We start from the raw sequence: 27,859 nt of genomic DNA, 5'->3' as shown, positions 1-27,859 counted from the left end.
TGCCATCTCTGCCTAGCAGTCCTTCCTCGAATAGCATCCCGTGGTCGAGGAAGCCAAAGCCCTCCTGGCGACACCATCTTTGCAGCCAGGCATTCACCTCCATGATGCATCTGTCTCTGCCCAGGCCCCTACCTTTGACAGGAAGAATCGAAGAGAATACCACCTGCGCTCCAAACTCCTTCACCCGTACTCCCAGAGCCCTGTAGTCACTCCTGATCTGCTCAGTGTCACACCTCGCAGTATCATTTGTGCCCACATGGATGAGTAGCATAGGGTAGTAGTCAGAGGGCTGGATAATCCTTGACAATGCCTCCGTAACGTTTCGGATACGGGCTCCCGGCAGGCAGCATACCTCCCGAGATGAAATGTCAGGGCGACAGATGGGCGCCTCCGTCCCCCTCAGCAGAGAGTCTCCGACCACCACTACCCTATGTTTCCTATTCGCAGTGGTGGCAGCAGACCTCCCAGCCTTAGGGGTACGAGGCTTCTCCTCCTTTACTGTAGGGGGTGATTCCTTCTCTCCTGTATCAAGAAGAGCATAACGGTTACCTATTACCATGGCGGGAGGGTTCAGAGCAGGGGTGGAGCACTGCCTGCTGCCAGAAGTAACCAGCTGCCAGTGTCCACCCTGATCCATCTCCTCCTCCACCAGTGGTGTATCAGCAGTCCTGAGTACTGGGACAGCTACCTCAGCTGTCTCCATATGGACACTGTCCAGGAATTGCTCGTGGATTCGGATGCTCCTCAACCTAGCCACCTCCTCCTGTAGCTCTCCCACCTGCTGCCTGAGAGATTCCACCAGCAGGCACCTCTCACATTGGATGGTCCCCCCAGCCTGGATATCAGTAAGTGGAAATTTCAAGTTACAGTCTCTGCAAAACCACACCAGGATCTGGGTAGAAGCATCCATGCTCAGCAGGGCCGGCTCCAGGCACCAGCCCACCAAGCTCGTGCTTGGGGCGGCACCTGGAGGGGGGCAGCGCGGCGCTCTGGCCCCCGGGGAGAGCGGGGCCACGGGCGGGCTCACCGCCCTGCTCCCTGCGCTCTGGCCGCTGGGGGGAGAGCGGAGCCCCCGCCGGGGCTCACCGCCCTCCTCCCAGGGCTCCTGCCGCCCTCCCCCGGCCGCCGGGGGGAGAGCGGAGCCCCGGCCGGGGCTCGCCGCCCTCCCCCCCCCCCAGGGGGGGGCGGCGGCTTTTTTGCCTGGGGCGGCAAAAAAGCCAGAGCCGGCCCTGATGCTCAGGCGCTCTGTCTGTCTACAGGCGCAGGTGGAGGAGACAGAAGCAGTGCTGGCACAGGTGTTGCGGGTCTTCCTAATCATCATAAGCTCCCTCTGTCAAACTCCCTCTCAAACTCCCCTGTCTGCAGCCCCCTGTCCGCTGAAAGGGTTGTTTAAGCAAGAAGTTTTGAATGTAGTTGGTTTATAGGTTTTAAGGGGAATAAAGGGAAAACCGATAGAACCGGCAAGGGACCCTCGCCTCCTTCCAAACTCCCTTGCAAAACTCCCTGTTAGCAGCCCCTGGTTGCAAAAGCTCCCTGGTCGCTTGTGCGCTGCTTTATAAAGCCCTGGCCTGTATGAATGCCCCGCCCATTGATTAAGGCTCAGCCACTTACCAGAGGCTTCTAGCTTTCAAACCTTCCTTTGAAGCTCACAGCTTCCAACTGCCAGCCACAGCACACGGTCCTTCAAACAAACAAAACAAACAAACAAACTGACAAACTGACAAACACAAGCTCAGCACACAGCAAGTAACCCCCAAACACAAACAAACACACACTACAGAGAGTCAGGGCTCTTCAGGGCTGGGACCTGGGGTTCCCTCTCCAGTCTTGTCTCTATCCAAGGAAATAGAAGCTTGCGGGTTTCCAGGCCAGCCAGATCACCTAGTGTCTCTCATTGGGCCCCTCTGCACTGGCTCCCTGTCCAGCTGCTGCTGCCCCATAAGCTCCCCGCAGAGCTGCACCCAGCTGGAGGGCTGGCAGTCACAGCTGGTTTGATGTGTGGGGCTGTGCACAGAGCCTGGGGATTCCGCTCTGCATCCAGGTTCTCTGCAGCTCCTGGCTTGCCATGCAGCCACTGGCCCTGCCTCCCACCAGATCCTATCCACTTGCTGGTTCAGGTCATTCCCCCTTAACTGTCCAGGAGACAGGGAAGTGCAGTGGAGAGCGGGCTGATGGGAGTTATGGTCCCCTACTTACCAGCTCCATCACATGATCTTTCAAGATGAGTGTCTTCCATATTTATCTTTCTCAAGCAAAGGGAAGTTCTCTCATACATGAGTGATGTCTCTCCCCATCAGCGAGGAACTAGTCATAACAAATCAGCTGGCATGTGTTACACTTTTATATTGCTATGCTGGAGGCTAGGTGAAACCTTGTTGTAGCTGGTGGGTGTGACAGCTGCCTTTCTAAAAAGCAATTAAGCTCCTTGTGGCAGAAGATATAAAATGGATATAAACTGGCCGTGGGGAAGTTTAGGCTTGAAATTAGACGAAGGTTTCTGACCGTCAGAGGGGTGAAATATTGGAACAGCCTTCCGAGGGAAACGGTGGGGGCGAAGGACCTGTCTGGTTTTAAGATTAAGCTAGATAAGTTTATGGAGGGAATGGTTTAATGGAAAAACATGATTTTAGTCAAAGGAATACCGTGCTATGGCAGGTAAATAGTATAATGGCTAACGAGGGTAAGGCTGGAGAATCTTGCCTACGTGCTTGGGGTTTTACTGATCGCCATATTTGGGGTCGGGAAGGAATTTTCCTCCAGGGTAGATTGGCAGAGGCCCTGGAGGTTTTTCGCCTTCCTCCGCAGCATGGGGCAGGGATCGCTAGCTGGAGGATTCTCTGCTAATTGAAGTCTCTAAACCACAGGATTTGGGGACTTCAACAGCAGAGTCAAGGGAAAGGGTAGGGACGGCTTTGTGGCCTGCATCATGCAGGGGGTCAGACCAGATGATCATAATGGTCCCTTCTGACCTTAAAGTCTATGAGTCTAAGATAGCTGAACCAATAGGAGCCACTCCCCACAGCACAGGTAACATGCCAGGCCAGTCAGGAGCTGAGCTAGGAGGGCAGAGAGGTTTCACCGGGGGGGGGAGGGGGCTGAATGCAAACAGAGGGCTGGGTAATGTTTTGGTGAGCTGCATGTGAGAAAACAGGGACAGTGGCAACACCACAGAAACACACAAGAAGGCAGTAGAAAGCCAAGGACAGCCAGAGATGTACTTGTCACGTGACCCTGAAAGCAAGTTGAGAGGGGGCTTTTTGAGCAGACTGCTGGCTGGAAAAAGAGGCTAGACTGAGCAAGGAAACGGTTTCCTAGTTGATTCCTACTGTGTTCAGAGAACCAGCACTTTGTGTGCATTCTTTGTACATAAACAGGATTGCCCCAAAGAAATACCTTATCCATCATCAATTTCTCCTCTTCACAGAAACAATCCACAAGACCCTGCATGTTGGCTAACCAGTTGGGTCAAAAGGGGTAACGCTTTCCTAAACTCCCGCTGCTGAGAACTGACATGGTTTTTAAGAACATAAGAATGGCCATACTGGGTCAGAGCAATGCTTGATCTAACCCAGAAACCATGGAAACAAAGTCCTTGGCTTTGAGATACTCTTATCTCATCTCTGCTGAACAAGCAGCAAAGATCACTGTCCTGTCTGTAATTTACAAGAATGTAAACTGGGCCCCCAGATTCCTTCCCCTGCTTCTACCCTCAAAACATGGCTTAATGTGACAGTATCTGGATAGGGCCAAGCTGTAGGTCGACAGAGCATGACCAATTGCCAAAGCACAGGGCAAATACATTAGTGGCATTTAGATATGGGCAGTTAGGATAATTTACTCTGTGGAAACAGAAAGCTGTTCTTGAGAAGGCAGTATGCCTGCGTGAAGAAGTAAAGAATCCGAAACCAGGAAGGCCCAGCTCCTTAAAGCTGCGGAAGCACCTAACTCCCCGTTTATTTCAATGAGAATTGGGTGCCGAAATACCTTTGAGGATATGGGCCAAAGTTCCTTAGTATTATCTGAGAATCTGACTCATTTTCTTGACTTTGAGCAGTTAACTTCTACATGCTTTAGTCATCTCAGTTCAAACAGGGCCTCACTGAAAAACAGATGCAGTGAACAATTTCCCTGGGTAAATACATGTCAAATTACAGCACCATTAGAAAGTAGGGGCGACAGAAAGGGGAACCATTCTGATGGGCCCTTGGGACACGCCAGTCAATCACTGGAGTTTTCCTCTATTTCCGCCCCCCCACGTCTCTTCTTTGCGTTTCCAAATCCATGTGGAAATCAAGGATTATTTCCTGTGAATCGATTCTGATTCAGATGAACAATACGTGGGTAAATCTTTTAGTGGTTTTACATGTCACCTTTTTGCTGTGTGGGGTCATTTGATTTTTGATGGCTGATTGGGCAAGTGTCTTTTACACACATGCTATGTGTTTCTATGAATGAGCTGTTTTAATATTAGTTACTTTGATCTTAAAATTTCAGGGAACAATTACTTCCCATCAGGTTGCTAGGAAGTAGACCGGTTCCGACTGATACATTAAGAAATTGTACCAAGACATCACATCACTAGGGATAGGTCATCCTTCCAAGCTAGTTTTTGGAGTCACAGAACTATTTAGAGTTCACAAATCCCATTTCCTTGTAACAGAACCATAGAAATCAGAAATGAAATAGACCTATTACATGCAGTCTACTTCCTTGGCAATGCAGGAGTGAATCTCAAATACTCGGGCTTACTTCCATGTTCAATTCAGCTTTTTAAAACTCTCTCCTAGCGAACGTGATGCCTGCATTACCATGGTATGCCAGGTGTATGCCACACCGGGGGGAAGGGGGGAGAGCCCTAGCCTAATAAACAAGGCTAGCACAGGTGCTCTATGCCATTATGCCAAAGATAATATTTTTGCTTTGGAATTTCTTTCCCACTGCTTCTCAGCTCCCTCTTTCACAACATTCAAGACAATAGAATTTTCAGGCCCAATGCTCAGGTGGGTTCAAAATTAGTTAAAATCAGTTTCAGCCTCCTTAAATATCGGCAGGGCGTATTCTGAGAGGCTGCAGAACCTGTTGGTGCAGGGTATTCTAGAATGGGACAGGCCTCTGCACAAAGAGATCAAGAGAGATTTCTATACACTCACTCCTCCACCGCCCAGTCTCCCCTCAGCCTTCCCCCTGCACCCACAGGAATTTTAAGAGCTGAGTGAAAGTCAGAATTTCTGACACGTCAACATTTGTTTTCGTCTCAGATTGGGACAAAAAGTTGAAATTTTTAATGTTTTTGAGGAACCAAAATTCTGAAAAATTTCAATTCAGAAACGTCCAGTGTTTCATTACAACTTTTTTGATCAAAATGAAACAATCTGACATTCCTAAAATGGAAATATTTAATTTTGGTTTATTGAACTGACCCAGACTGCTTAGTTTTGAATCAGTTCAATATTAAATTGCATTTTTCCATAATATCATATTGCCTTATGGGAGGTGTAGTTCAGAAGTCTCCCCCCCACACCACCACTGTTACAACAAACCCCAGAATATTCATGCAAAAATGAGGGTTCCTCCTGTTGCCCGTAGTCAACTAGGTCAGCTCCAAGATCTACGGATGCAACTGACTTTTTTTAAACGACCACATTTTCAAACATATTAAAAAGGCTAACAAATGCAGGTTGCATAGTCAAATAAGCCCCAAACTTGGAAAATTAAGGCTTCAAAGCCCCATTGGATTTGCAGAGTTTTTGTATACATCCATTTTCAAAAGAATCCACCATTTCAGCCACCATAAATAGTGCAAAAACTGCATTATATTTCACATACTGAAATTATCTTGATAGTCTAGACACTTACACACACTTAGCACAAACATTTGAGGATTACTTTGCTATCCTTGTTTTACAGATGGAGAAACTGAGGCACAGAGAAGGGAAATGGCTCACCTAGGGTCACCCCCACAGGCCAACGGCAGAGCTGGGACTAGAACCCATGTTTTCTGAGTCCCAGGGTGTATGGCCTAATGGATAGCGTACTGGCCTGGGACTCAGAAAACATGGGTTCTAGGCCCAGCTCTGCCGTTGGCCTGTGGGGGTGACCCTAGGTGAGCTATTTGCTAACCTTGATACTTTTTAAACTGATTTGACAACCCCATTTCATTTGTGTGTGTGAGCCAACAACCCATATAGTAATTGTTAAAACATCTAACTTTCTTTATAACCTCCCCCAGGATCCAACCCCTACCCCAGGAAATTCACCCTTTTCCCCAGGCAATTTCTTCTGCTGAGATTGCTAGAGTACCTGGAAACAGTCCTGGGAAGAACGGAGGAAAGCAACAGCATTTGGCCATTCCGTTTTGGCACAATAGCCCCGATTCAGCAAAAGACTTAACCATGTGCTTTTATGTCTCAGAAACTATACAAATCCAAAAAGGGTTTGAAGCCTTTATTTTTCCAAGGTTTGGGTACATTTTTTCTTTAAGTCAACATATGCACCTCCTTGCTCAAGTGCTTTGCTGAACCAGAGCCTTGTGGCAGGAGCTCGCTTGAGGGTATTAAGGTTTTAAAATATCATCTCCTCTTAACTGTCACCAAAACTAAATTTGCTGTCAAATGACTGCATTGGTTCTTTCCCAATACAGGGCGCTACTGCCCCTGTGGAATTACACACTGTTCTCTCGCTGACTGTTTCAGCAATGAACAAACCACAACATTCCAAAGAGATGGGCGGGAAAAGCCTTTTAAATAACAAAGTACCATTTTAAAAGATGGTAAGTATAGACCTTTCTATAAAAGTTTGTGTCCGATAGAGTCCTACACATTCCCAGTTTTCCTTGTAGCCTCCATTGAAATCCAAGGGTCATCCTTCCATTCGAAAGCTTCCTATGAAACACAGCAGCAGTTGTATCTTTGCCTTCAATCAGTGATGGCTGCAATATTCTTGAGCCAGCTCACGTACCAATGGGGATTGGAAACCAAGGCCAGGAAAGATTGGGATGTCCTGCAAAGCAATGCAGCCAAGCATCAGCAACAAGCCACTTGGTGCTTTTACATATTAAATAGCTTCCCTCTAGATCACGGCATTAGACTTAGCGATGGAGCCTTTAGGGCCTGATTTTCGCAAGCGCACATGCAATCAGACAGCATGTCTGAGCTTCCTATTAGCAGTTTGCATGTGCAAACACCTTCTGTGTGCAAATTAGACACGCAGTTATGAAAGCTGGGGCTGCTGAAGCTTTTGATTATATGATGAGTTGACAAAAGTAGGTCAGGTGGATAGATATACCAAGGAAACAATAAGTCCTTCCTTCATTATATACCTAGATCCATCCCTCTGCTTCTTACATGCTTTGCAAGGTACCACATGAAAGGCCCGAATCAGTGTCCTGGAAGCCAATAGAAGCCATTTTCCACGCAGCCAACTGACTTTAACTCTTCCCTTAAAAATCACTAATACTCTCTGCTGCTTCCATTACCTTTAGTATAAATCTGATCATGACTGAAACAGCGACACACAGGAGGCTGTGGCTGAAGCCGAAGCAGCTCTTACCTATTATTCTTCTCAGTAGTATTTAGTATTTACTGTACGTACTCTGAGTACATCTCCCCTTGGTCACTACCCCTCTCCTTCCCCCCCACCCTCCATGTTTTGGCAGTTTCCTCCAACGAACAAATCCTATTGTCCTTGTGTCCCCCCTTTTAAAGCCCACCTGTATGTAACATTCCAAATCTGCCCCTACAAGCCTTTGCCGAGAGGCAACTTGTTTTTGCTGCTAACAAGTGAGACATCTCTGTCTGACAGACAGCTGTCAGTTTTGCACCCACGCTGACTAGACGACTCTGGTTGTTCAAATGCTGGATCCAAAGCAGCACGGTATTCAAGAGGAGGCTACCTGGCGAAGCCACAGTTTAGAGTTAGGAATTCCAGACTGGGAGTGCATTGGAAAGACTATATAGGCCAGATATCTAGGGGTGGTTCTCCAGGCACAGGAGGTTGGAGAGCCTCTGTGCAGCTCAGGGCATCAGAACCCAACTCCTGGGCTCCAGAGAAGACCTGCTTTGGATGTCCATTTGACAAGTAGCTGCTGACATTGCCACGTAGGTTTCAGGTGGCGAAAGGCGAATTGCTACAGCAAGGAAAGTCACAGGTTTTGTCAGTGGGTGTCAAGGCAGCTCTTGCTTCCCTCTCCCGCCAAGCCAAGGTGAAAGCTCCATTTGGCTCCTCAGGTGCAGCGTCAAACCTCATGGAGGATAGGTCCATCAATGGCTATTAGCCAGGATGGGCAGGGATGGTGTCCCTAGCCTCTGTTTGCCAGAAGCTGGGTGTGGACAACAGGGAATGGATCACTTGATGATTACCTATTCTGTTAATTCCCTCTGGTGAACCTGGCATTGACCACTGTCACAGACAGGATACTGGGCTAGATGGACCTTTGGTCTGACCCAGTATGGCCACTCTTATGTAGCCAAGCATGCCAGGCACTTGTTCTCCACTACCGCTAATGAATACTTGGCATGTGCATAGAATGGTTTATGCAAGGATCTAAGTGCTTAGCCAAGATAGGTAGAGCCCTTCCCCCCAATTTTGTGGAAGGGGGCAGAGCAAGGATAAGTGATTTGCTCAGGGTCACAAGGCGAGCCGAAAGGTGTAGTCAGGAGTAGAACCCAGGCCACCTGTTGGCCACACCCAGTGCGCCACCCAGTGCGCCAACCACTGCCCCTTCCTGCCTCAGTGGGCGCTGAACGGTGACATGAGCGTAACAGGAGGCTAGTCATTCTCAACGCCACTTACATATCACCTGGAAGAAAGTACCGCTTGACTGACTTTCCCTAGGCAGAGCCTAAGCCTTGTGTTTTAGTGCTGGGTTTGTAATCAAGGCGTCTCACGGTTTCTCCTTTTTCCATTTGCTTATGTAAACCCTGAAATGTCCACGCTTGTGTACACGGGTCTTGATTGCATTTGAGAGACTCAGGGAGCTTTACCCAAGAGAAAAGCATGAATGAGCCGTCTCATCCTAATGCTGGGCTGCATCCTATGAGACACATTGAGCCCTGGGAAACTACTACCAGGACTGGTGGCAGCAAAACAGAAACTACACGCTCCATCCAGACCTAAATGGGAACATCTGGGAACGGATTGCTACATCCAATACTTATCTGTGTATATACCTCCTGAGGCTGGTGGAATGTGAGGGGACTTTTCCAAGAGCCGTGCTTTTGAAACCAGTTACTGATGCAGAGCATTTTAACAGTTAGAGTTGGAGCCCAGGAGCTGAGTAGCTGAAGGGCGTCATTTCCTGGAGCCTAATTTAGGCAGCAGGAAAGGTTTCAGATGGAACTCGAACCCAGGTACGTCAGCTCCATGGCTAACGTAGGGGGGAACATTCAGCTTTCTCTGCGCAGGATGGAGACACTGAGGACACCGGGTCCCCTAGGAAGGCACCACTCAGGAAACCGTTCGTTCTTTGCAGGGAATCCCACACAGCGGATCAGATGGGATGAGCTCAGCTATTCATTTCCATCTGGCACTTTCTAAAACATCTCATTTCCTACTGTAATAAAAGCAGCAAATGCGTGAGCCATGCTGCAAAGCTCCCTGGTCTGAGCAGCGCCCTGTACAGCAAACTAATGCCAGGAGAACTCCACAGAAAAACCAGGGCTCCACCAGCATTCCCAGCCAGCCTGCTATAGGGGTATTAAGGAACTGTTTGTAGGGAGCTCCTGCTCTTCCAGTTAGGCGGGGGCTCGTAGGCCAGGGGCTCCCCTTAGGGAATTCGGAGAAGCCCTGCTCAGCTCAGAGGGGCCGAGCAGGAGTGTGAGGGACTAAAGAGGGTCAGACCACAGTAGAGTGACCAGAAGTCCCGATTTTATAGGGACAGTCCTGATTTTTGGGTCTTTTTCTTATATAGGCCCCTATTACCCCCTACCCCCTGTCCCGATTTTTCACATTTGCTGTCTGGTCACCTAGACCACAGAGATGCTGCTGCAGGCCGCACACAGAGGATAAGGGCTCACAAGTGGTCATGCAGTGGGGAAGGCCCAGTCCCTGGAATGTCACAGGAGCCAGGAGGTGGCGAAGCCATTGGGGAGAGCACCCATTAAAACTATAAAGAGTAAACATACCCAGTCAGGTTACCGTGCAGTGGTGTGTTGCCATGCTCATTGGAAAGCTGAGACATGACGGGAAGAGCATGTCTGTGAGATACATACTTGTCCTGTGCGGAGTGTGCTGGCTACTCCCTCAGCTACTCAATGGAACTGCATAGGAAGGAGTTTCTTATTCGCTGTGCTTGATGGAAGTGAAGAGAAAACCAGCTAGAGGCCAAAAATCAGAAGGGAGCCATAAGAATGTGTGTCAGACCCTTTAGTCTTCAGTGAAACTCTTACAGAATTATTTACACCACCCACCCACGTGCAAGGGAGTCAAAGCTGATCTAGCTTACATGCAGAGAAGCCAGGGGCGGGTAAGAATGCGTAATTTAGAAGCAGCCCCCGCCATCTTACAGCTTCTTGGTGTGTACCTCAGATTAGCTTTGATTCCCTTACACCTGGGCAGAATAGCTAAGTATTAGGATCACATACCCAGGCCATTTTGGACCTACTTTTCAATTCCAGCGTAGCCTACAAAGTGGTTATTTGAGACCTTGCTTCTGTTGAGACTTTTATCCTGTATGACATGGAGGTGTTTGGCTTTAATGGTTTATTGTGCCAGGGTATCTAGTTAGGTTGATTTAAATGAATGGCTTGTACCGTCTCTGTATCCCCAGACTGTCCCCTATTCCACAGAGATTCTTTTGCCTGCCGCAGATGTAACGCCTTGCAGCTTGGATTTCAGGGATGTAATGGCTTGGAGAATGATGGCAGCAAAAGGTTTTATTGCTGAGAACTGAAGTTTGGAAAAGACAGGGCAGGCGAACACCACCTCACATGCCATGCCCAGCTGCAACCATGTTAGAGGAGATGACGGAGAGTGCAAAGCATATGGAAAATTGGGACTACATGCTTCCACGGTGTGACACATGGCCAGAAAGCGTTAAGCATCCTGCAGGATAAATGACCCAAATTCAATCTTTAGGGACATATTGGTAGATTATGTTTGTGTTTTTGTGCATTTACATATATATTGTTAGAGGTTAACAATGTAATCAAACAGTTCCTGTCTATACTGTATTCATCTCTCCTTGAAATGTATAGCAAATCACCTGTGAATGGTGGAAAACAGGCAGCTGCCTTGTGTTAGTCCCTGTAGCTAATTACCGGTGATGCTTATAGGAAACAGGTCTACCTCAAAGTTTCCATGATTGCCTATTGTTCACCTAAGGACTCTGAGCTGTCAAAAGAAGGCCTGGAACTGCATAAAGATGTCTTGGGTCCTGAACCTTTTTATCTCACATCTGCTTGATGCTTCATGCAGGGGAAGCTATGATCTCCAGTCCCATCTGGATCACCCTGAATATGAATATTGGACTATAATCAATGGACTAATTCTGAAAGAACTCTTTGCAACTACAAAGCTCACCATCTTTACTATGAATCTGATCTCAGAACTGTACTCATGTCTGTTTCTATATTGATCTTTTAACCAATACACTCTCTCCTTTTTTTTTAAATACATTTTAGTTTAGTTAATAAGGATTGGCTGTAAGCGGGTATTTGGATAAGATCTGAAATATTCATTAACCTGAGAGGTAATGTGTCCGATCCTTTGGGATTGGTAGAACTTTCTTATATGATGAATAAGATTTTCAGTAATCCTCATCATATTTGACTTGGGTGTCTGGGTGGAGGCCTGAGATGGGGTTGCTTTAAGGGAACTGTGTTGTTGGCTTCTGGGTACCCAGTAAGATTGTATAGAAGCTGTTTTGTGCTGGCTTGGTAAATCTAAGTATTGGAATATCCATCAGCTTTAGGGATTGTTTGCCCAATTCTTTGCAGTTGACCCTAATTGAGTAACTTCAGTTAGGCTCCATGGAACTCCAGTCACACATGGTATCAGAGAAGGGGAGGTGAAAGGTCAGGGATTCTACTTAGAATCCAGACAGGAAGTAAGTGCATAACAGCTGGAGTGTGGAAGAGTTTGGGGCCCAGAGATAGCAGCCATACCAGCACTCTTTAGCCTTTCCCAGTGAGAGCACAGGAACATCACCCAATTGCCAAGCACTTCAGTGGCTATCTGCAATCTCATGAGATAATTGCTACAAACTCAGTTCTACATCACCTCCACCCAGGGGATAGTCAGAAGCGGTCTTCAGTGACTCAAGAAAGAGAAATCACCCACCACATAATTTTAGCGTGTTCTCTGTTGAAGGCACTTTTGAAGTATTTTACGAATTGCTCCAGTTACTGGCGCGCTCTCAGAACATTTTTAGATTTAAAAGTAGAAGAGACCTGACAACTGTATTTAACTCTGTCAAGAAAATGCAGCTAGTCTAAAAAGCCAAGTAACAAGCTTATTCTCCAGCAAAGTTCGCTGTAGATTTCTCTTACTGGATTTTACTAGTTTTAAAAAAGAATATTACCTTTATGAACTTCTCTTTGTGACGGGGAGAAATATAAATGGAACTGGTTCTCATTCTAGTAGAATTGGAATAAATATGCCTATTTTTGTTTTTTGAAAACTATTTAATTAAATTATGATTAACTGTAGGAAGCAAAAAGAATGGGAAAGTCAGGCCTAGGTGCCTCCGAGGAGGTGTGCCAGGCATTTGTTTCCCCCTGCTGGAGTCCTGCCATCTTGGCCAACCCCGCCCAAAGGTGTCCTTTTGGGGAAAAAGAGCAGTGAGTTTAGACCTCCAAGAGCTGCCTAGAAGGCCAGCCAGGATCAGCCGTGGGCAGAACTCTGGGAGAATTGGTCTTCCAGCAGCTAGAAGGGCTGGGAGCAGACAGAAGCCAATCAGGGCCCACCAGGCAAGGTAAAAAGGGCTGGTGTGGCTTCCTCCAAGTCACTTGGACTAAGTGAGCAGTTCTGGGTGACGCAGGAACAGGCAGGCAACCAAAAAGCCCAGCCTGATCGGGGCCTAGCTCTGAGCGCACTTTTCTGACTGAGTCAGCGAAAGGCTGTCTGTTTACATTGTGGAATGCAAAGCCCAGGTGTCTTCGAGTTGAATACCAATCTGAGTGCTGTAAGGTGACAAAGAGCTTGCTTCCGAGACGCTCGGCTGGTGCAGGGGCCTCACCCCTTCTCCTCTGCAGGCTGCTCCTAAGAATTCAGATCTGAAGTCACAAGAAAAGGGAACCAAATCCTTTCCCCCCAAAATATTTTTCCTTTATTTTTGCATAACATTTGTGTTTCCAGCTATAAATAGAAAATGCTTAGAAAGACATTACAAAATTGTGCAGAGTGGACCAGAGCGGTACAGAACTTCTCACATTACATCATTTCACATCCTCGTCTTCGTCCTCCTTAGCTGACGTAGCCCCTTGTGCTTGGCACTGCAGCTGAGCTGGTCCCGCATCAATCGGTGGCAGTGGCACTCTCATTTTCAGAATCTAAAAAACAAAACCGCCACATTAGAGTACAGACCCATCGTGTAAGAAATAAATCTTCATTAGAAGGTGCCTGTCTGCTGTGGGCATTTTAGGTGCCTTATGGAAGCAGAAGTCAATCACCCAAGAGAAGAATGACAACGTCCATTGTGGCATGCGGAAAGCTCTCTCAAATACTAGGATATTTTAAAGCTCCTGTATAGAGGGCCGTTCAAGCACATCTAAGCCATTCAATTGGGACCCAAGATTCAGGGTACAACCTTTTCCCTAACTTCTATGTCACAATGGCTGGGAGCGTTCCAATCCCTCAGGAGGTGGTGATGGGGAAAACCAGAGAATGTGTCCAGAACTGGTGTCAGTGGATGGAAGGAGAACACTAGATGGAGATTTCTTATTGTACTAGGGAAGTGAGGGGGAATCTGGTAAGTGCCCCACGCTAAAATGGTTCTTTGTTCTGAGTCCTGAGTTATCACCACAGAGATCTCTGTCAGCTCAAAGCAGCATGAACCATGCCCCACATGTTATTGCAGCACGATTCGGAAATGGCGCATTCGCACTGGTGAGGCTACCCATGAACAAGGGGCTTCCTGCACCTGCAGGTTGGGCAGCATTGTCTGAACTGGCCCTAAAGAAAAAAGGCCAAGTCCATAGCCCTACGAAGACCTGGACTGCAGAGAAAGGGATAAACCAGGATGGCAGAACACCAGGTCTGGCAGCATCCTACAGGCCCTCCTACCTTCACCAGTGCAAGAGGGCGGGTAGGATAAAATCAGTTCAGTAGGGCCCTGGAACCAAGTTCACGGAGCTTTAAAATGTCAAAACAAACTCAAATCATGCACCTACAGGCGAGCACAGAGCAACACACAAGCAGAGACACCTTTTTCCCTCGTCGTGGTTCCACATATTCTGCATTCGCTACAGTCACAGATCAGCCTTTTTGGTAGACCGCAGCCAAGTGCACTGAAGTCCTCCCATCTACATCACAGAGGCATGCACAGTGGTTATCAGAGCTGCAAGCACGTTTGGTTTATACAAGGCACAAAGTTTGCCAGGCTCTTTCAGTATAAAATAAGACTGATCGCTCTCTCCAAGACTGTAGGCTCTTCAGAGCAAGGCAAAGATGAAAGGGTGTACCATACAAGCAGAGTGATTCTATTGATGTTTGGTACAGGCCTCGTTGGTTCCCATGGTGTTTTATATTAAATCTAATCTCTCCTTTCGCCCTCCCATCACTTCAGCTGCTCTGACCTGCCTGCACATGTGTCACTAACCCACTCTGAAAGGTAGTAAAAGCTGCCTTGACTGAGACTGACAGTCATTCTTCCACCTGCTTCTGATCAACATCAAATTCTGCCTGGGCTTGGATCCACCAGAATACTTGAACAACCTCCCACTAACCGTAATTAATGCCACTTTTCATCCACAGAGCTCAAAGTGCTTTAAAAAAAGGTGGGTGAGCATTATCTCCATCTTACAGACAGGAAAACTGAGGCACTGGGAGGTTATGGGACTGGCTCAAGATCACATAATGAATCAGTTGCAAAGTCAAAAGCAGAATCCAGACGTCTCCTGCTCAAACCACTAGCTGAAGCCTATCCCACATCTCCAAGGCCTCTTCTAAATTCGGAAGCCAGTCTGAAGTCCATACAGGACAGAGACTGAGACCTCAATATCTGACTACATCCCTATTAACTGCATAGAGGAGTACAGGTAATCCAGTATCCCAAACCTTGTGCCAGGTGGGAAAAGGAAAAAAACTGTTTTTATTTCACACAATATCCAGTTGCCGCTGCCAGCCTGCATGGAGAATGAATTAAACACTGAAAAGAGATATTAGACGGGTTCTTGAAGAACCTGCAAAATAGAAGACGAAATCCTGGTAGGAAGCTAAATGATTTTTCACAACATATTTGTCTCGCTCAATATACATTGCTCTTTACCAGCATGTGCACTTCCTGTTTGGTTAGCCCATTGCAGAGTGGCCTTTTCCCCATTTCCTACACATCTCTTTGGCCGGCAGGCTGGGTTATACCAGCATTCTGTTACAGCAGAGGGCCGTGGGGCACGCCACCCAAGGGGGGCATGGAGGAATGTTCGGGGGGAGCGTGGCTGGGGCCCGGGCCAGCCTCCATGGTGGGGGGGAGGGAGCGCCACCCATCTCTGCTCGTGGCCCCAGCTGCCAGCCCTGTGCCTTAGGCCCTGGCTGCCAGCCTCAGCTCCCAGCCAGGGCTCCACAATCAGCCCCACCCCGCCCCCAGCTGTGGCCCCCCTTATTCCTGTCCGCATCGCACCTCCCCTCCTCCAAAGCCACGGCCTCGCTCCGGGCCCTGGCAGGGAGGACCCCCTGAAAAGTTTGGGGACCAGTGTGTTAAATCTCCGTGCAGTCAGTTAGAGACTGTATCAATGTGTTGCAATCAGGTACATTAAAAATCCAGTCTGATTTTCCACTGCCATGCAGCGTATGGTGAATGAGCAAGACAGAACAGGCCCACTGGGTTTACATGCATGGTAAAGCTTTAGTGAGAATTGCATTTTACCTTATCTGCCCCAGATCATTCTTTAGCAGAAAACACTACGCAAGTAACTCAGTAAATACAGACAGTTTCACCATTTTTGTACTTGGACAGAGGCTTGAATGGTATTTTCTACCAAAGACTCATTTGCAGCAGGTATATTTATTGAGCCTTTAAGGTTGGAATGTCTCCGAAGCCGAGCCCCACAGGGCTTTCTGAGAACTAGGGCAGAACCACCAAAGCCCCGTACTGCGCTGCTGAAGGTGCACTCCCTTATGTTGTAAGTTTCTTCATGTCTATCGACAATCTCAGGGAAAGCTGCACACTAGTCAAAACTCCTCAATTTCACCCTGAATTCCCATTGCGGCAACTCAGCATTGCAGGGCGGATCAAGGGGCTGGACGCAGGACCTTAATGCTGCACAGCAGAGCGCAGAGCAGAATTCTTCTCAAAGGGTGGAGGATCTACCCTGGACAGGGCTGGCTCCAGGCACCAGCTTAACAAGCAGGTGCTTGGGGCGGCCAAGGGAGAGGGGCGGCACCTGCGGCAATTTGGGGGCGGCAGGTCTCTCACTCCCTCTGGGAGTGAAGGATCTGCCGCTGAACTGCCGCTCGTGGCTTTTTTTTTTTTCTTTTCCCAATTGCGATCGCAGCTTATTTATTTATTTTTTTTGCTTGGGGCGGCAGAAATGCTGGAGCCGGCCCTGACCCTGGAGATTTCTTATACCCCATGAGATCAGTCCAGCATAGGGCGGGGCCCTTTCTAACATGGGACTATTCTAGCATGTTGAATATGCACTGGTGAATCTGTCTGCCAGCAAAGTAAATGAATCCAAGCTCGTCTCACCCCCCCCCCCAGCATTGAAATCGCCAAGAAGAATTCACAGGGGCTTCACGGTTACAGCCGATATTAACCTAACACTGCTAGAAGCTTCCCTGACATGCCCAGTGTTAGGGTATTTATCAAGAAAAGCCTGATGCCTGACGATGCTTTGCACATAGAAGATCCAAATACTTCATATGCTCAGGCCTCCAGACTCCGAGTCTAGAAGTCATTCTAGGAAAAAAGTTCTACATTCAAGACTGGATCTAAAAGAGGATCGTCACTGCAACCCCGCTACATTACAACTGGCATCCTGAAAAAAGCAAGAGGGACCAGGAAGTTCACAAAATGAGGCCAAGTTATTATCCAGCCAGGTTTCTAATGCTGTTCATGCTAGATCAGATTGACTATTCAAGCTCAAATCCCAGATCGATTATTTACAACGGATTTATTTGCCAACAGCACCTTGAGTAGTTTTATAGCACATCCAAATCCCTTTCAGCACCAAGTTCTTTGATTACTGACACTGACCTCTTTGGGTTTATCAGGGCTAGCACATCTTTCACCTAACTGCAGTGAGAAGAGAATGAACAAGGATCAGGGTTTAGAACCTGATCTCCTGGAACAGAAGAGGAGCTCTGCCCATGAAGCTGTTGACAAAACAAAGCTGATCAAGAAGTAGCCAATGAGATAATTGCTCACACCAGACCTCATCTACACAGCCTCCAAAATTTCACATCTAAGCTCATCAGGGGTCAGTCTCAAGAGTCTAGGCTGGGAAGTCATTTTAGCTGCCTCAGATCCATTCAGGAGCACCACCACAGAAGGCCCAGAATGGCCAAGGCCCTTGTAGCTCTCGAGAGAGCCATACCGCCCTGGCTTCATAATTGCAGGCCAGAGTCCAGGTTAAAAAAAAAGTATATAAAAAAAAGCTAAGATTAGAAATAAAAGATTCAATAAATAATAATAATAATAATAAAAAAAATTAGAATCAAACACCCCAAGCACCATCTGGGGTCAGCCTTGTTTGTCCCTTTGTCAGCTCCCCAGTCATACAACAAGATACGCATCCCCTATTGACAACGAAAACATTTGTGTGTATACACGACTGCCTCCTATGCAGAGAGACTTACTACACAATGCATCACACACGAACTACTCCAGCACCCAGCATCTTCTACAAATGGTGCAATAAGTCTAGGGTGGAAAGGGGAAGAAGGATGCAGGAAACCTTACAAGTTATTATTTAAGACTCTGCCGTGAACTATTTAGTTTGTGACCCCTACCTCAAGGCCAATCACTTCAGTAAGAAATACCCAACTGACCTCAGTGGGCCGGCAATGATTCAGGAACTCCGCAGGTTTTTGCTATGTATATTAGGGCACAAATGGCACCTGAACCCTGCTGGTCTAGACCTGGAACCTCTGCTTATTTTGAGAAAGAAAAATCACATTGCACTCCAAGCATTGAAAAACTGGGAAATCCGATTAGAACTTTTCATGGGTGACTTGCGAAGATGTTGGAAGGATGGTCACTATTCTATTCAAATACCACCTACGTACACACGCTATTTGGGGGTTTCATTCCAAGTCTGTGGGGTTTGTTTTGTAGGTTTAATACATCCCATTGTTTTCTCCAGTGAGAATACTGCACAGGAGAATCTTTACCTTGCCGAGATCAGGAAATTTAAATCTCCAGTTTGAAAAGAATCAGCAATTCCACAAATCTGACCCTAGGGGTCTCACACTGGGCACCCAGAAAATGAGGAGCACACAGTAGCCACCTGTGAAGTTTGGGTTAAGTGACCTGCCCAGCATCACATAGCATTTTTGTGGCAGAGACAGAATCCAGTTATCCAGGGCAGCATTCATATGCCTAAGCCACAAAAGACCATCCGTTCTCTTCCTGCAATCCCCTGCCTCAGTCACTACACAACTTAGAACCTCTAACCTCACTCCTGATCCTGTTTTCTCTTTCATTGTCTCCAATGCTCAGGTGCGGCCTGGACCTAGTGGTTCGGAGGGGCTAGACCTTTAGACTCGGGCAGGCCTAGGCCCGCCTGTCCCAGTCCTGCAAATTGTACACAACTAACTTTTGCTACCAATGAAGCAGGGGTCCTACAGCCAACAGCCTGACTCACTACACAATCCTGACTCATTCTTAGAACAGGTCCATCACGTGCCCTTGATGAGACAAGTGTCTTGTTGACCAAAATAGGATGTGACCCTGTAATGAAAGCCTGTCGTAATGCAAACACACAAGGGAACTGAGTTACAATTGCACAGGCAACTTAATTGTGGTATTTGCTAACTGGTGAGTGCTTGATTTTGCAACTTTTATGCTTTTAACTTTTAAAAAATGTTATCTCCTAAGCCTTTAAAAGCTTAAACATTGGAGAAAAAAACCAAACCTTCTATCACAGGGATCCATCCTGGCCCTTCACATGGGACCTCAGCAGCATTGGGCTCTTTAGTTCCGTGCACATTCTCTACCATAGAAACTAACAGAGTTACTGGTAGCAGTAGAAGGCTATTATCTTCTATGTTGTCCTGGCATGACAGGGGGATAAGGGACACACTATGCCACTGAGGTTCAGTGATACTTGCTAGACAGCAGAGGAATGGTGAGCCATAGGGATAATGGGTTCCCTCCCAGGTTCTGTAAGGGAGTGGTCTCCAGTGGGCAAAGACACTTCTGCTTCTAACCCCACCTCCCGAGTTCATGACCCTGTCACCTGCCCTACTGGTATCTCCCCCAGCTGCTGCCCTGGGCCTCCCAATGGCTCCTGCTTCCCTCACTCGTATACTCCCCCAGGCCTGCCTCCCCCCTGACATCTTCTGTCCTCTCTGCTCCTGCCCTGCACTCTCAGCCCCTATCCCCTCTCCCTTGCTGCTCACCCCTTTGCAGTTGAGTCATTCGGCTTCCTCCTCCTTCTTGCAGTCTGGGCACCAGCAGCAGGAGCACTGAGAGCATGGGAGAATGCCTCCCCGCTCTTAGTCATGGTGCCTGGCACCCCATTGCAGGGAAAGTCCTGCTCAGCCCCTGCAGCCCCGGATGGAGCATGCTCAGTCATTCTGTGGGGATGACAGATGCAGAGTCTGGCCTTCAAGGAGGCGCTGTGCAAGGATGGAGCATGCTCAATGCAGATGCAGTCTTCCAAGAATCTAGTTGCCAAACTCCAACAAAGCTCTATGGCGCATGTGCAAGCAGCTTTTTCAGAGGTTTATCATTTGGCCAGACGTGGGCAGATTTTCATGGGAATGACAAATGGCACATTCCTGACTCCAAGGGCAAGCGCCCTGCAAAATGTAGAGTCTCTGCTCCAAATGATGGGGACACTCGAGTTTCTCAATGGAAGTGTTGAAAGATTTCCCGCCCCCCCAATCTCCTTCTCTGGAATGGTTGAGCTGCTTTATCTGCAACTTCTAAAAACGTTCCGTCTTTGGCACACACCCAGGATGGAAAATTTCAGCCTGATCAGTTTCAGTTTGGCAAAATTACAAGCAACTGAAACCAGAGATTTATAATGGAAAATGTCAGGTAACCTTAACGATAGGCAGCACAATATCGAGACAGATACACTCAGTTTCCTTTTCAAAGGCTTAATATAAACACATGCAGCTAGCTAGAACCATTTGAGCTAATATAGACATATTCTCTTGATTTTCCCCACTAGTTATACTGAACTGTTGGGAGCGCATTAAGCTAACAGAGACAAAGAACGACTTTTGAGTAGCTACAAGTTGCATGTACAAAGAGCATATCCAATGGTGGGTACCCACAGAGGATTCTTTTGACGTCCTTACAGCCTCTAAAAGCTGGGCACACGTTAGATTCGGATCCCCTTGTTGACAATGAATAGTACCTAGCTTGATGAGCATCATCATTTATTTCACTGGAATGACTCGGAGCAAGACACTACTCGGCATGAGGAAAGACAGCAGAATTTAGCCCAAAGTTAGTAGCATGAAGGATCTCAATCATGGTGACTATCTGGATATCAAAATAAAGAATATTTTAATGAAACTGTCAACTTCTATCTCCACTACTCTGCACCCCTCTCACTAGTTAAGAACCGTCGCTCAGAAATGTATATCACAAATCATTTTAAAAGCACCATCGTAAAGAGTACGTTCAGGAAACAATACTGCTGTGTATGACTCTCACTCAAAATTCACTTCTTTTTTCAAAATTCAACACTATTTGTAAACACAGTATTACTGACTCTTCTTCGACACACAGTAGACGACTGTATACATATATTAATGCAACAACTCCTCATTCTCTCTTGTGTGTTGTGGGTCTGGAAAAAAGAGACCAGGGGTAGCCAGAGAACTGCAATACATATTTTAAAAGTAAGAACAATTGAACTCAGGAGAGTCTCGGCCCTAATGGCTGCCCAGCTCACGTACACAGGGAAGCTGAAAAATTGAAATAGATGCACCAAACGTCTGGTTCACAGTTACTTTCCTCCTCTCATCTCTGCAATGCAGTCTGTCTGAGTGAGAGTCTTCCAAGGGAGTGCATGGTGCACACAGTTAATACTTCAGGGCTGATTTTCATCAGTAGATTGTCACATTTACATGATCACAGGTTGAGTTACAAGGGGAGCCTTGGTATTTCATTGGGGAGATTCACTCAAATTCAACAGAGAGTCCTGTGGCACCTTTAAGACTAACAGATGTACAGGTCTGTCTCATCTTACGCTGGGGTTACGTTCCGCGGTCAGCGTGTAAAGCAAAAACCGCGTATAGTCAAAATTACATTGAGTGTAATGGTGGGCGGAATTGCCCGCACTACAGGAATAGTATTTAAATTGTTATTTTTCTCTTTTTGTTTTGTTTTTGCTGACTGCGTAAAGCTGAATTCACGCATGTTAAATGCACGTAAGATGCGACAGACCTACTTCGTCTGTATTCACCCACAAAAGCTTATGCTCCAATACATCTGTTAGTCTCAAAGGTGCCACAGGACTCTCTGTTGCTTTTTACAGATCCAGACTAACACGGCTACCCCTCTGATACTCAAATTCAAGTGTCTCTTCCCACCATCTGCCTAGCTCTAGTAGCCTAATGGCCCTCCACAGAGTTGCTGGTGCTGCAGTTCACTTAAGACAACCAATTGGAATGTCCAGTTGGGTTTACTTCCCAGTCTATGTGCAACGTAGCACCAGAAAAATTTAGGCAAGAGATGGCAAATAACATCGACTGAAGAGGTGTGTGCTGTTCTGACTCTTTCAGCTCAGTCTCACTTCCACTGCTGCATACCCTGGGATTGCAGCCGTTACAGGCAGCAGCCAAGACCTGGGAAAGGCAGCATTTGCACCTTAAAAGCAAGGAAAGGAACGGATGGCCTTGGTGGGGAGGTGGAGGCCAGTTGTCAAGTGCAGTTAGAGAACAATCTGTTTCAAAGTTTTAGGAAAACACTAAATTTGTCACACAGTTTTCAAGCACAAAATGTTTATTTTTCTTCTTTTTCGTATATACAATCTCTTGGGGATTTTAGTGCCACTGACTTTGTCAGTATACAAGGGGTGGACTATACATCAGGCAATAGCAACAAACTGTAAGATCCAGTGCAAGCGGAAGGAGAAATGATGTGAGAACATATTTTCCATGGTTGCTCAGGAAACATACAGACATGAATCTAAAGAAACATGTTACAGAGAACAGAAATCTCTTACTACAGTAAGTATTTTGCCCAGGCAGAAGACTCTGCATAATTGTCTATAAAATTCAATTCTAACTGAATCGATGGAATAATATATTTAAAGGGTACAAACAAAATAATTTAGACAGTTATAATGCTCAAAGTACAACAGAACTATACAATTCACAGCTTGGCAGCACAAGACATCTCCACCCTTCAGCAGGTAATATAAAATGTCATTGCAGTAAAGAAATCTAGAGCAGTGTGCCTTCAAATCTGACCATGTAATGTTTTGTTACCAGTGCCCATAATGATTTCCCTTAGTGTGTTCTATTAAAATGAAACTTACCAACATTAAATCAGTTTTAGTGGTTACCTTGTGCCTTTTGACTGAGAGGTGAAGATGCAGATTCTATGCACAGTAAAGTGGACAAAAAGCAACTATCAAACAGAAGAGGTGTCCTTGCTACCTACAGTGCAAACTTAATTCGAATTAAAAAAAAAAAATTCAAACAAACCGTGGTCAAACAACAAAACCGAAGGATTCACTGTTCACATAAGAAAAAAGAAAAATAAGAGCTTCACATTTAATTCCCTTTCAGCGCGAGTACGGTTAGCACTTCAGTGACAAAAAATACCATTCTTAACCAATACTGCTGACAGAATTGAAGGGAGAGTACATGCAAGTACTATACTTACATACGTCTTACAGTAACCTGGAGATGGGTTCTCCTATAATCAAGATTTCAGTTAGATTGTTCAGTGATGAAACATGCACGGATTTGTAATTTAACTGAAGTAAACAAGCCCATTGGGGGAAATAAAATGTAATCAATTTGCTGCTGAACTAAAACAAAGCAGTATTTGCCTGCCTGCTCCCTGTAACAAAAATGAGTTGTCATCTGCAACAAATATACCAACCGCATAATGAAAGGAAATGCACGGCCCAAAGCTACTCCCTATACTTATGTACAACGTACTTTCATCGCTCTCGTAAATGCTTCTATTTTAAAATGCATATATTTCACTACTCGTACAAATGCAAATGGATTTAGATCAGCATCTCAGTCAAACCAATCTCACCTTGCAAACTTCTGAAAAGCCTTAAAAATTTAAATTCAACCCACTAATTAAAATAAAAGCATTTACAGTAGAAAATGGAACAAAATTAATCAAGAGCTTCAATTGTAAACCTTCAGTATTTTTGCAAATAAAAAAAATAACAATTTAAACTCACAAGCAGATTGTAAATAAAATACACCTTTCAAATATTTTTATATCTCTTTCCAGCTGGGACTGAAAAGCTTAAATTCAAGGCACTGTACTCCTGCAAGGGTTAATACAATTTTGTAACCTTCAATTCAAGTATATTAACTTTCAAGATTGCAAGTGTAGAACACGGGAACACAAGAGAATAAAGTGTCTTTAGCAATGAAATTTAAGCAAATATTGCCATCACAAACAAACTATCTTTCGTGAAAACATTTCACAGTGATTGCTTGATGCAGTGTATGGCTGTGTGTGCTATTAGGGCTGAACTGGGTGCCAGCAGTAGAACCATACCTCTTCAAACACATATGGCATCTATAGGCTCAAAACACTCAGCATTCCAATTTTGAAATCATCATTATCTATCAAAAGGCAACAAAGCTATGTTATTTTCATGTTAGGGCCAGGTGGATTGACAGCAGGCTGCTGCAGTGACACTGGAAACATCTGCAAGCCAGTTTTGCCAAGAGCTGGAAACTGTGCAATGCTCTGAGCTCCTACAATCCCAGGTTGTGCTGTTGTGCCCGACCACTGTACTCCATAAACTGGCGTAGGGAAAACTCCTCCATATTGACAAAGAGGCATCACATAAGGTGTTACTGTGCCAGAAAGGGTAGTACCTGGCATAGGCACTGGCATGGCTGGCGAAACTCCAGGAGCTAACGCGGCTGACATAGGACAAGACACTGGAACAATGCACTTTTCCCCCACTCCTGTTCTTACTGAATTAACCTATAGAAAGACAAATAAAAAAGCAAAGCTATTAAGCCGATCTTCTCCGCACTGACCAATGCAGCATTATATTTTCTGAACGATAAAAGTTGTGTAGAATTGGTCATTTTCAGCTCAGCGGTGGCCAGTGATTCAGCTCTGACGTTAGTCTCACTCCCTCAAGTGGTAAAAAGAACAGGAGTACTTGTGGCACCTTAGAGACTAGGCTTTGAATGACAGGGTGCATACCACCACACTCCACTGACCCTTTCTAACAGAAACCCCCTCTGGGTGAGACATAGATCGGAAAGGAATGCAAAGAATAACTTTGCACCAAGTTCCTTGGCCTCTCCACTATTAGACAGCTGCCATTAGACTCTTCTGGTAGCCTCCGAAATAGTAAACTTTGCTCTCTCTCAGCCTGTGCAAGAACCAGGTAGGTTCTATTCACCCTCCATCTCTAAGGACAGGGTCAGTTTGGGAAATAAATTAATTTTGATGTGGGAAAAAATGCAGCTGCCTGTATACATAATAGCTGTGTCAACCCCATTGCCTAAAAGGGGCAGGCAGGCCAGGGTATGCCACTGAACCAGGGGGAGAACTCAACACAAAGCCACAAAAGCAATTTTTTGTAAAAGGTGATCTGTAAGATCCCCCAACTCCAGTTGGCACTTATGCCTGCCCGAGACAAACAAAACCGTAGCCCAATCTCAGGTTAAACTTCCTCAGTTCTTTAAAATCCCAGCACAACTTTTCAAAGGAGGGGGGGGTTTAGCCCTCAGTAGTTCACCTTCACTGCTCACTGAAACAAGGGTATTTGGAGTTTGCATGGTGAGGTGACAGAAAGGGCTTTCTTTTCTGGGAATTATAAGATTAACAATAGAGCAAATATCACAGGAACAATTCTGATGCAAGACAATCTGGTCTCCCTGTGGACTGGGTTAGTTTTTAATTTCATATAACTTCCTGCAGTATTTGCACCAAATCAGCACCTATTCCTGAAACAGAGATACCAGTGTTCCTTTTAATTTGGAAATCTTAATATGGAACAGGTCAAATGGATAAGATTGGCTCAAGTGGGGAATTTTTAAGGACAAAAAGCAAGTATGAGTAAGACATAAGGGTGTGTGTGTGTGTGGTGGTGGGTTAGTTTTTTATATTTTATTTTTAAAGTATCAGTGATGTCATCAAGTGACTTTTTGCTTTTGGGGCTGGAACATCTAGTTGTAAAACAAAACCCTGATTTGTAACCAGTGCAGAAATATTTAATGGCTTTTTGTTTGCTTAACTTCATATCTCAAGTGAAGTTTGAGTCTGACTGTGTGTTATCAATATATTAAAATATATATGACACCTGTATGGTGGGTTTTAAAATCAGGGATGCAGCAAACTCCCCCACTAAAAATAATGGCATGAACCAGGGTTCTTTTAACTTTTTTGATTCTTTTACATTGTTAATTTTGTCAAAACTATTGGTATATTTTATAGCAGTCAGAATATAGCCAATTGGAAAGCAACAACAAAACAACATGAACTGAGAACATATCTATAGGACAGGATGATTTTAAAAAAATGTTATTTAAGCCCATATTTTAAGATACTAAAAATGGTGTTTTCAAGCAAACTAGATTGTTCTAGTAAGTAACTGACAACAGATTTACTGCATATATACTTCACTCTAATTTACAATTGATTATACTGCCCCAATAAGTAATAGACTATATAACATTACTGGAAGTCACTAAATGGCACTATTGCAGATGGTTTTGCTACCTCTGTTTACCTGAATGTATAAGAATCAGAACTTGAAGAAATGCTTATTGTCAGCTGTGATACAGCTCTTTTTAGATACTGAGAAGTATGGTTCTACCTTGGTGTGTGTATGTTTCTTGCTCTCTCTCAACTACATCACTCTTGGTCACAGCTGCTTCTTATAGATTATACCCATAGAGGTGGACATAACATTATCTTGTTCCCAAAATATAAACCCCACACACGCAGGCTATATCTTGTAAAGTCGTGACAGATTCATGTTAACATTTCGAGGACTTCTCTACTGCTTAGTACATGCTGCCAGAAAATGACCAAATGAACACTATTAATTTTGGCTGCACTCCAGCTATTGCCTCTTTCTCCATGTATAGGAGGTTGACTGTCAAACTATTTTTCAGCAACCTTTTTGTGATTCTCCAGCTGAACCTCGAAATAATATCTTCATCGATAATCCTCAAATGTTTTCAGCAGTACTCTTGCATCTCTCAGCATCTTCTGAGTGTGATGTCACAACCAACACCCCTGCCAGGGCATTGAGAACCGTGCCATGGAGTGGAGCAGGTGATTCTAGTTTCAGTGAAGCCATGGACTTTCATTCTCTGTGCTCACTTAGTCCATAAAGTTCAAGGCAAAACCTGGCCAAATCTGAAATCCTTGTCCAAATACTGACCAGCAGCTTGAATATCTGTGTCATGAGGAAAGGTAGGGCTGTAAACCAGATCAGCTGGGTATTTCATTACATCTGTCTGAGGGCCAGGCAGGTATTCCCACTGATGCACACTTGAGGAATTTTGCCAGGCTCAAGACATAGCAAGGCACTGCTGGGGTTTTATCAGGTAAGCTACCCAGTGAACTGTAAACATACACCAATAGTTCCAAATAAGAGTTGGCGGACCCCATAACTTATCGTTCCAGTGTCAATTTCAGAGTTGGATTCACAGCTGAGGTTGAATTATGTCACTATTTCCCCCCTCACCTCCTGAGATGGCCAACTCCATGCTGATAGAAGCCATTTTCAAATCATTAGATACCTGCTGGACCAGATGTCCTATTCTGTTGGCTAATTTATTGTCAGCAAAGCTGGCTACATCCATTCGTGCCAGTTACTCATTTGGAAGGAAGTTCTGAGGCAGGCTCATTTTTACTGTGTCCTGATGACTCCTGGATATGCATTGCTCATCAATGATGAGTGTGTGATGCTAAAACAGAAGGCACTGTGTAACTACAGGGAGTCTTTTTTTTGTAATAGCATTTCCTGATACCAGCATCTGCAACATACCTTGAAATACTTCTGGTTGGCATGGATCATATATTTTATACTGAAGTTGTCTTGGGAGGCGTAAGACTATCAGATGTTGGTGTCCTGGTGCAAATGGTACAAACACCAGAACTTTGTGTTTCATTCATTCGGTTAAGAAGTGTGAGAATGTACGCGTGAGAACCGTAACAGTCTTTGCAGAATATTTTGGAGTTGTGTCTCCTAGCTCATTGACAATGTTTCCAAAAAAGCTCTGGGATGAGAAAGAAGTAGAGCTGTGTCTTTACTTTCTGTCTGATTCTTATACACCATACCATGACAAGTGGTCAGTGGTACAGAGTCACATGGCTAATCCTATTCTGAACGGATTTTACATAATT

At 45.6% G+C, this 27,859-nt stretch overlaps 1 protein-coding gene across 18 annotated transcripts in view; it reads right to left on the bottom strand.

Moving 5' to 3' along the window:
- Positions 1–13,241: 13,241 nt before the first annotated feature.
- The window catches only part of WNK2 (WNK lysine deficient protein kinase 2), a 186,290-nt gene continuing 171,672 nt past the window's right edge, over positions 13,242–27,859 (bottom strand). For 13 of the 18 annotated variants that reach the window (XM_065551045.1, XM_065551046.1, XM_065551047.1 and 10 more), the window contains one exon: positions 22,262–24,469. In XM_065551045.1, coding sequence (XP_065407117.1) covers positions 24,119–24,469 — 351 coding nt within the window. In that variant the 3' untranslated portion in view covers positions 22,262–24,118. Of the gene's footprint in view, positions 13,488–22,261; positions 24,470–27,859 lie in introns of those variants that run through there. The other 5 variants (XM_065551049.1, XM_024100318.3, XM_065551051.1 and 2 more) reach the window with 3 other exon arrangements.

This window comes from Chrysemys picta, chromosome 7 (assembly GCF_011386835.1).
Source record: "Chrysemys picta bellii isolate R12L10 chromosome 7, ASM1138683v2, whole genome shotgun sequence".
NCBI classification, from domain to species: Eukaryota; Metazoa; Chordata; order Testudines; family Emydidae; genus Chrysemys; species Chrysemys picta.
Note: the sequence above shows the minus strand (reverse complement) of the source record. Positions and strands in the feature narration are given on the sequence as shown.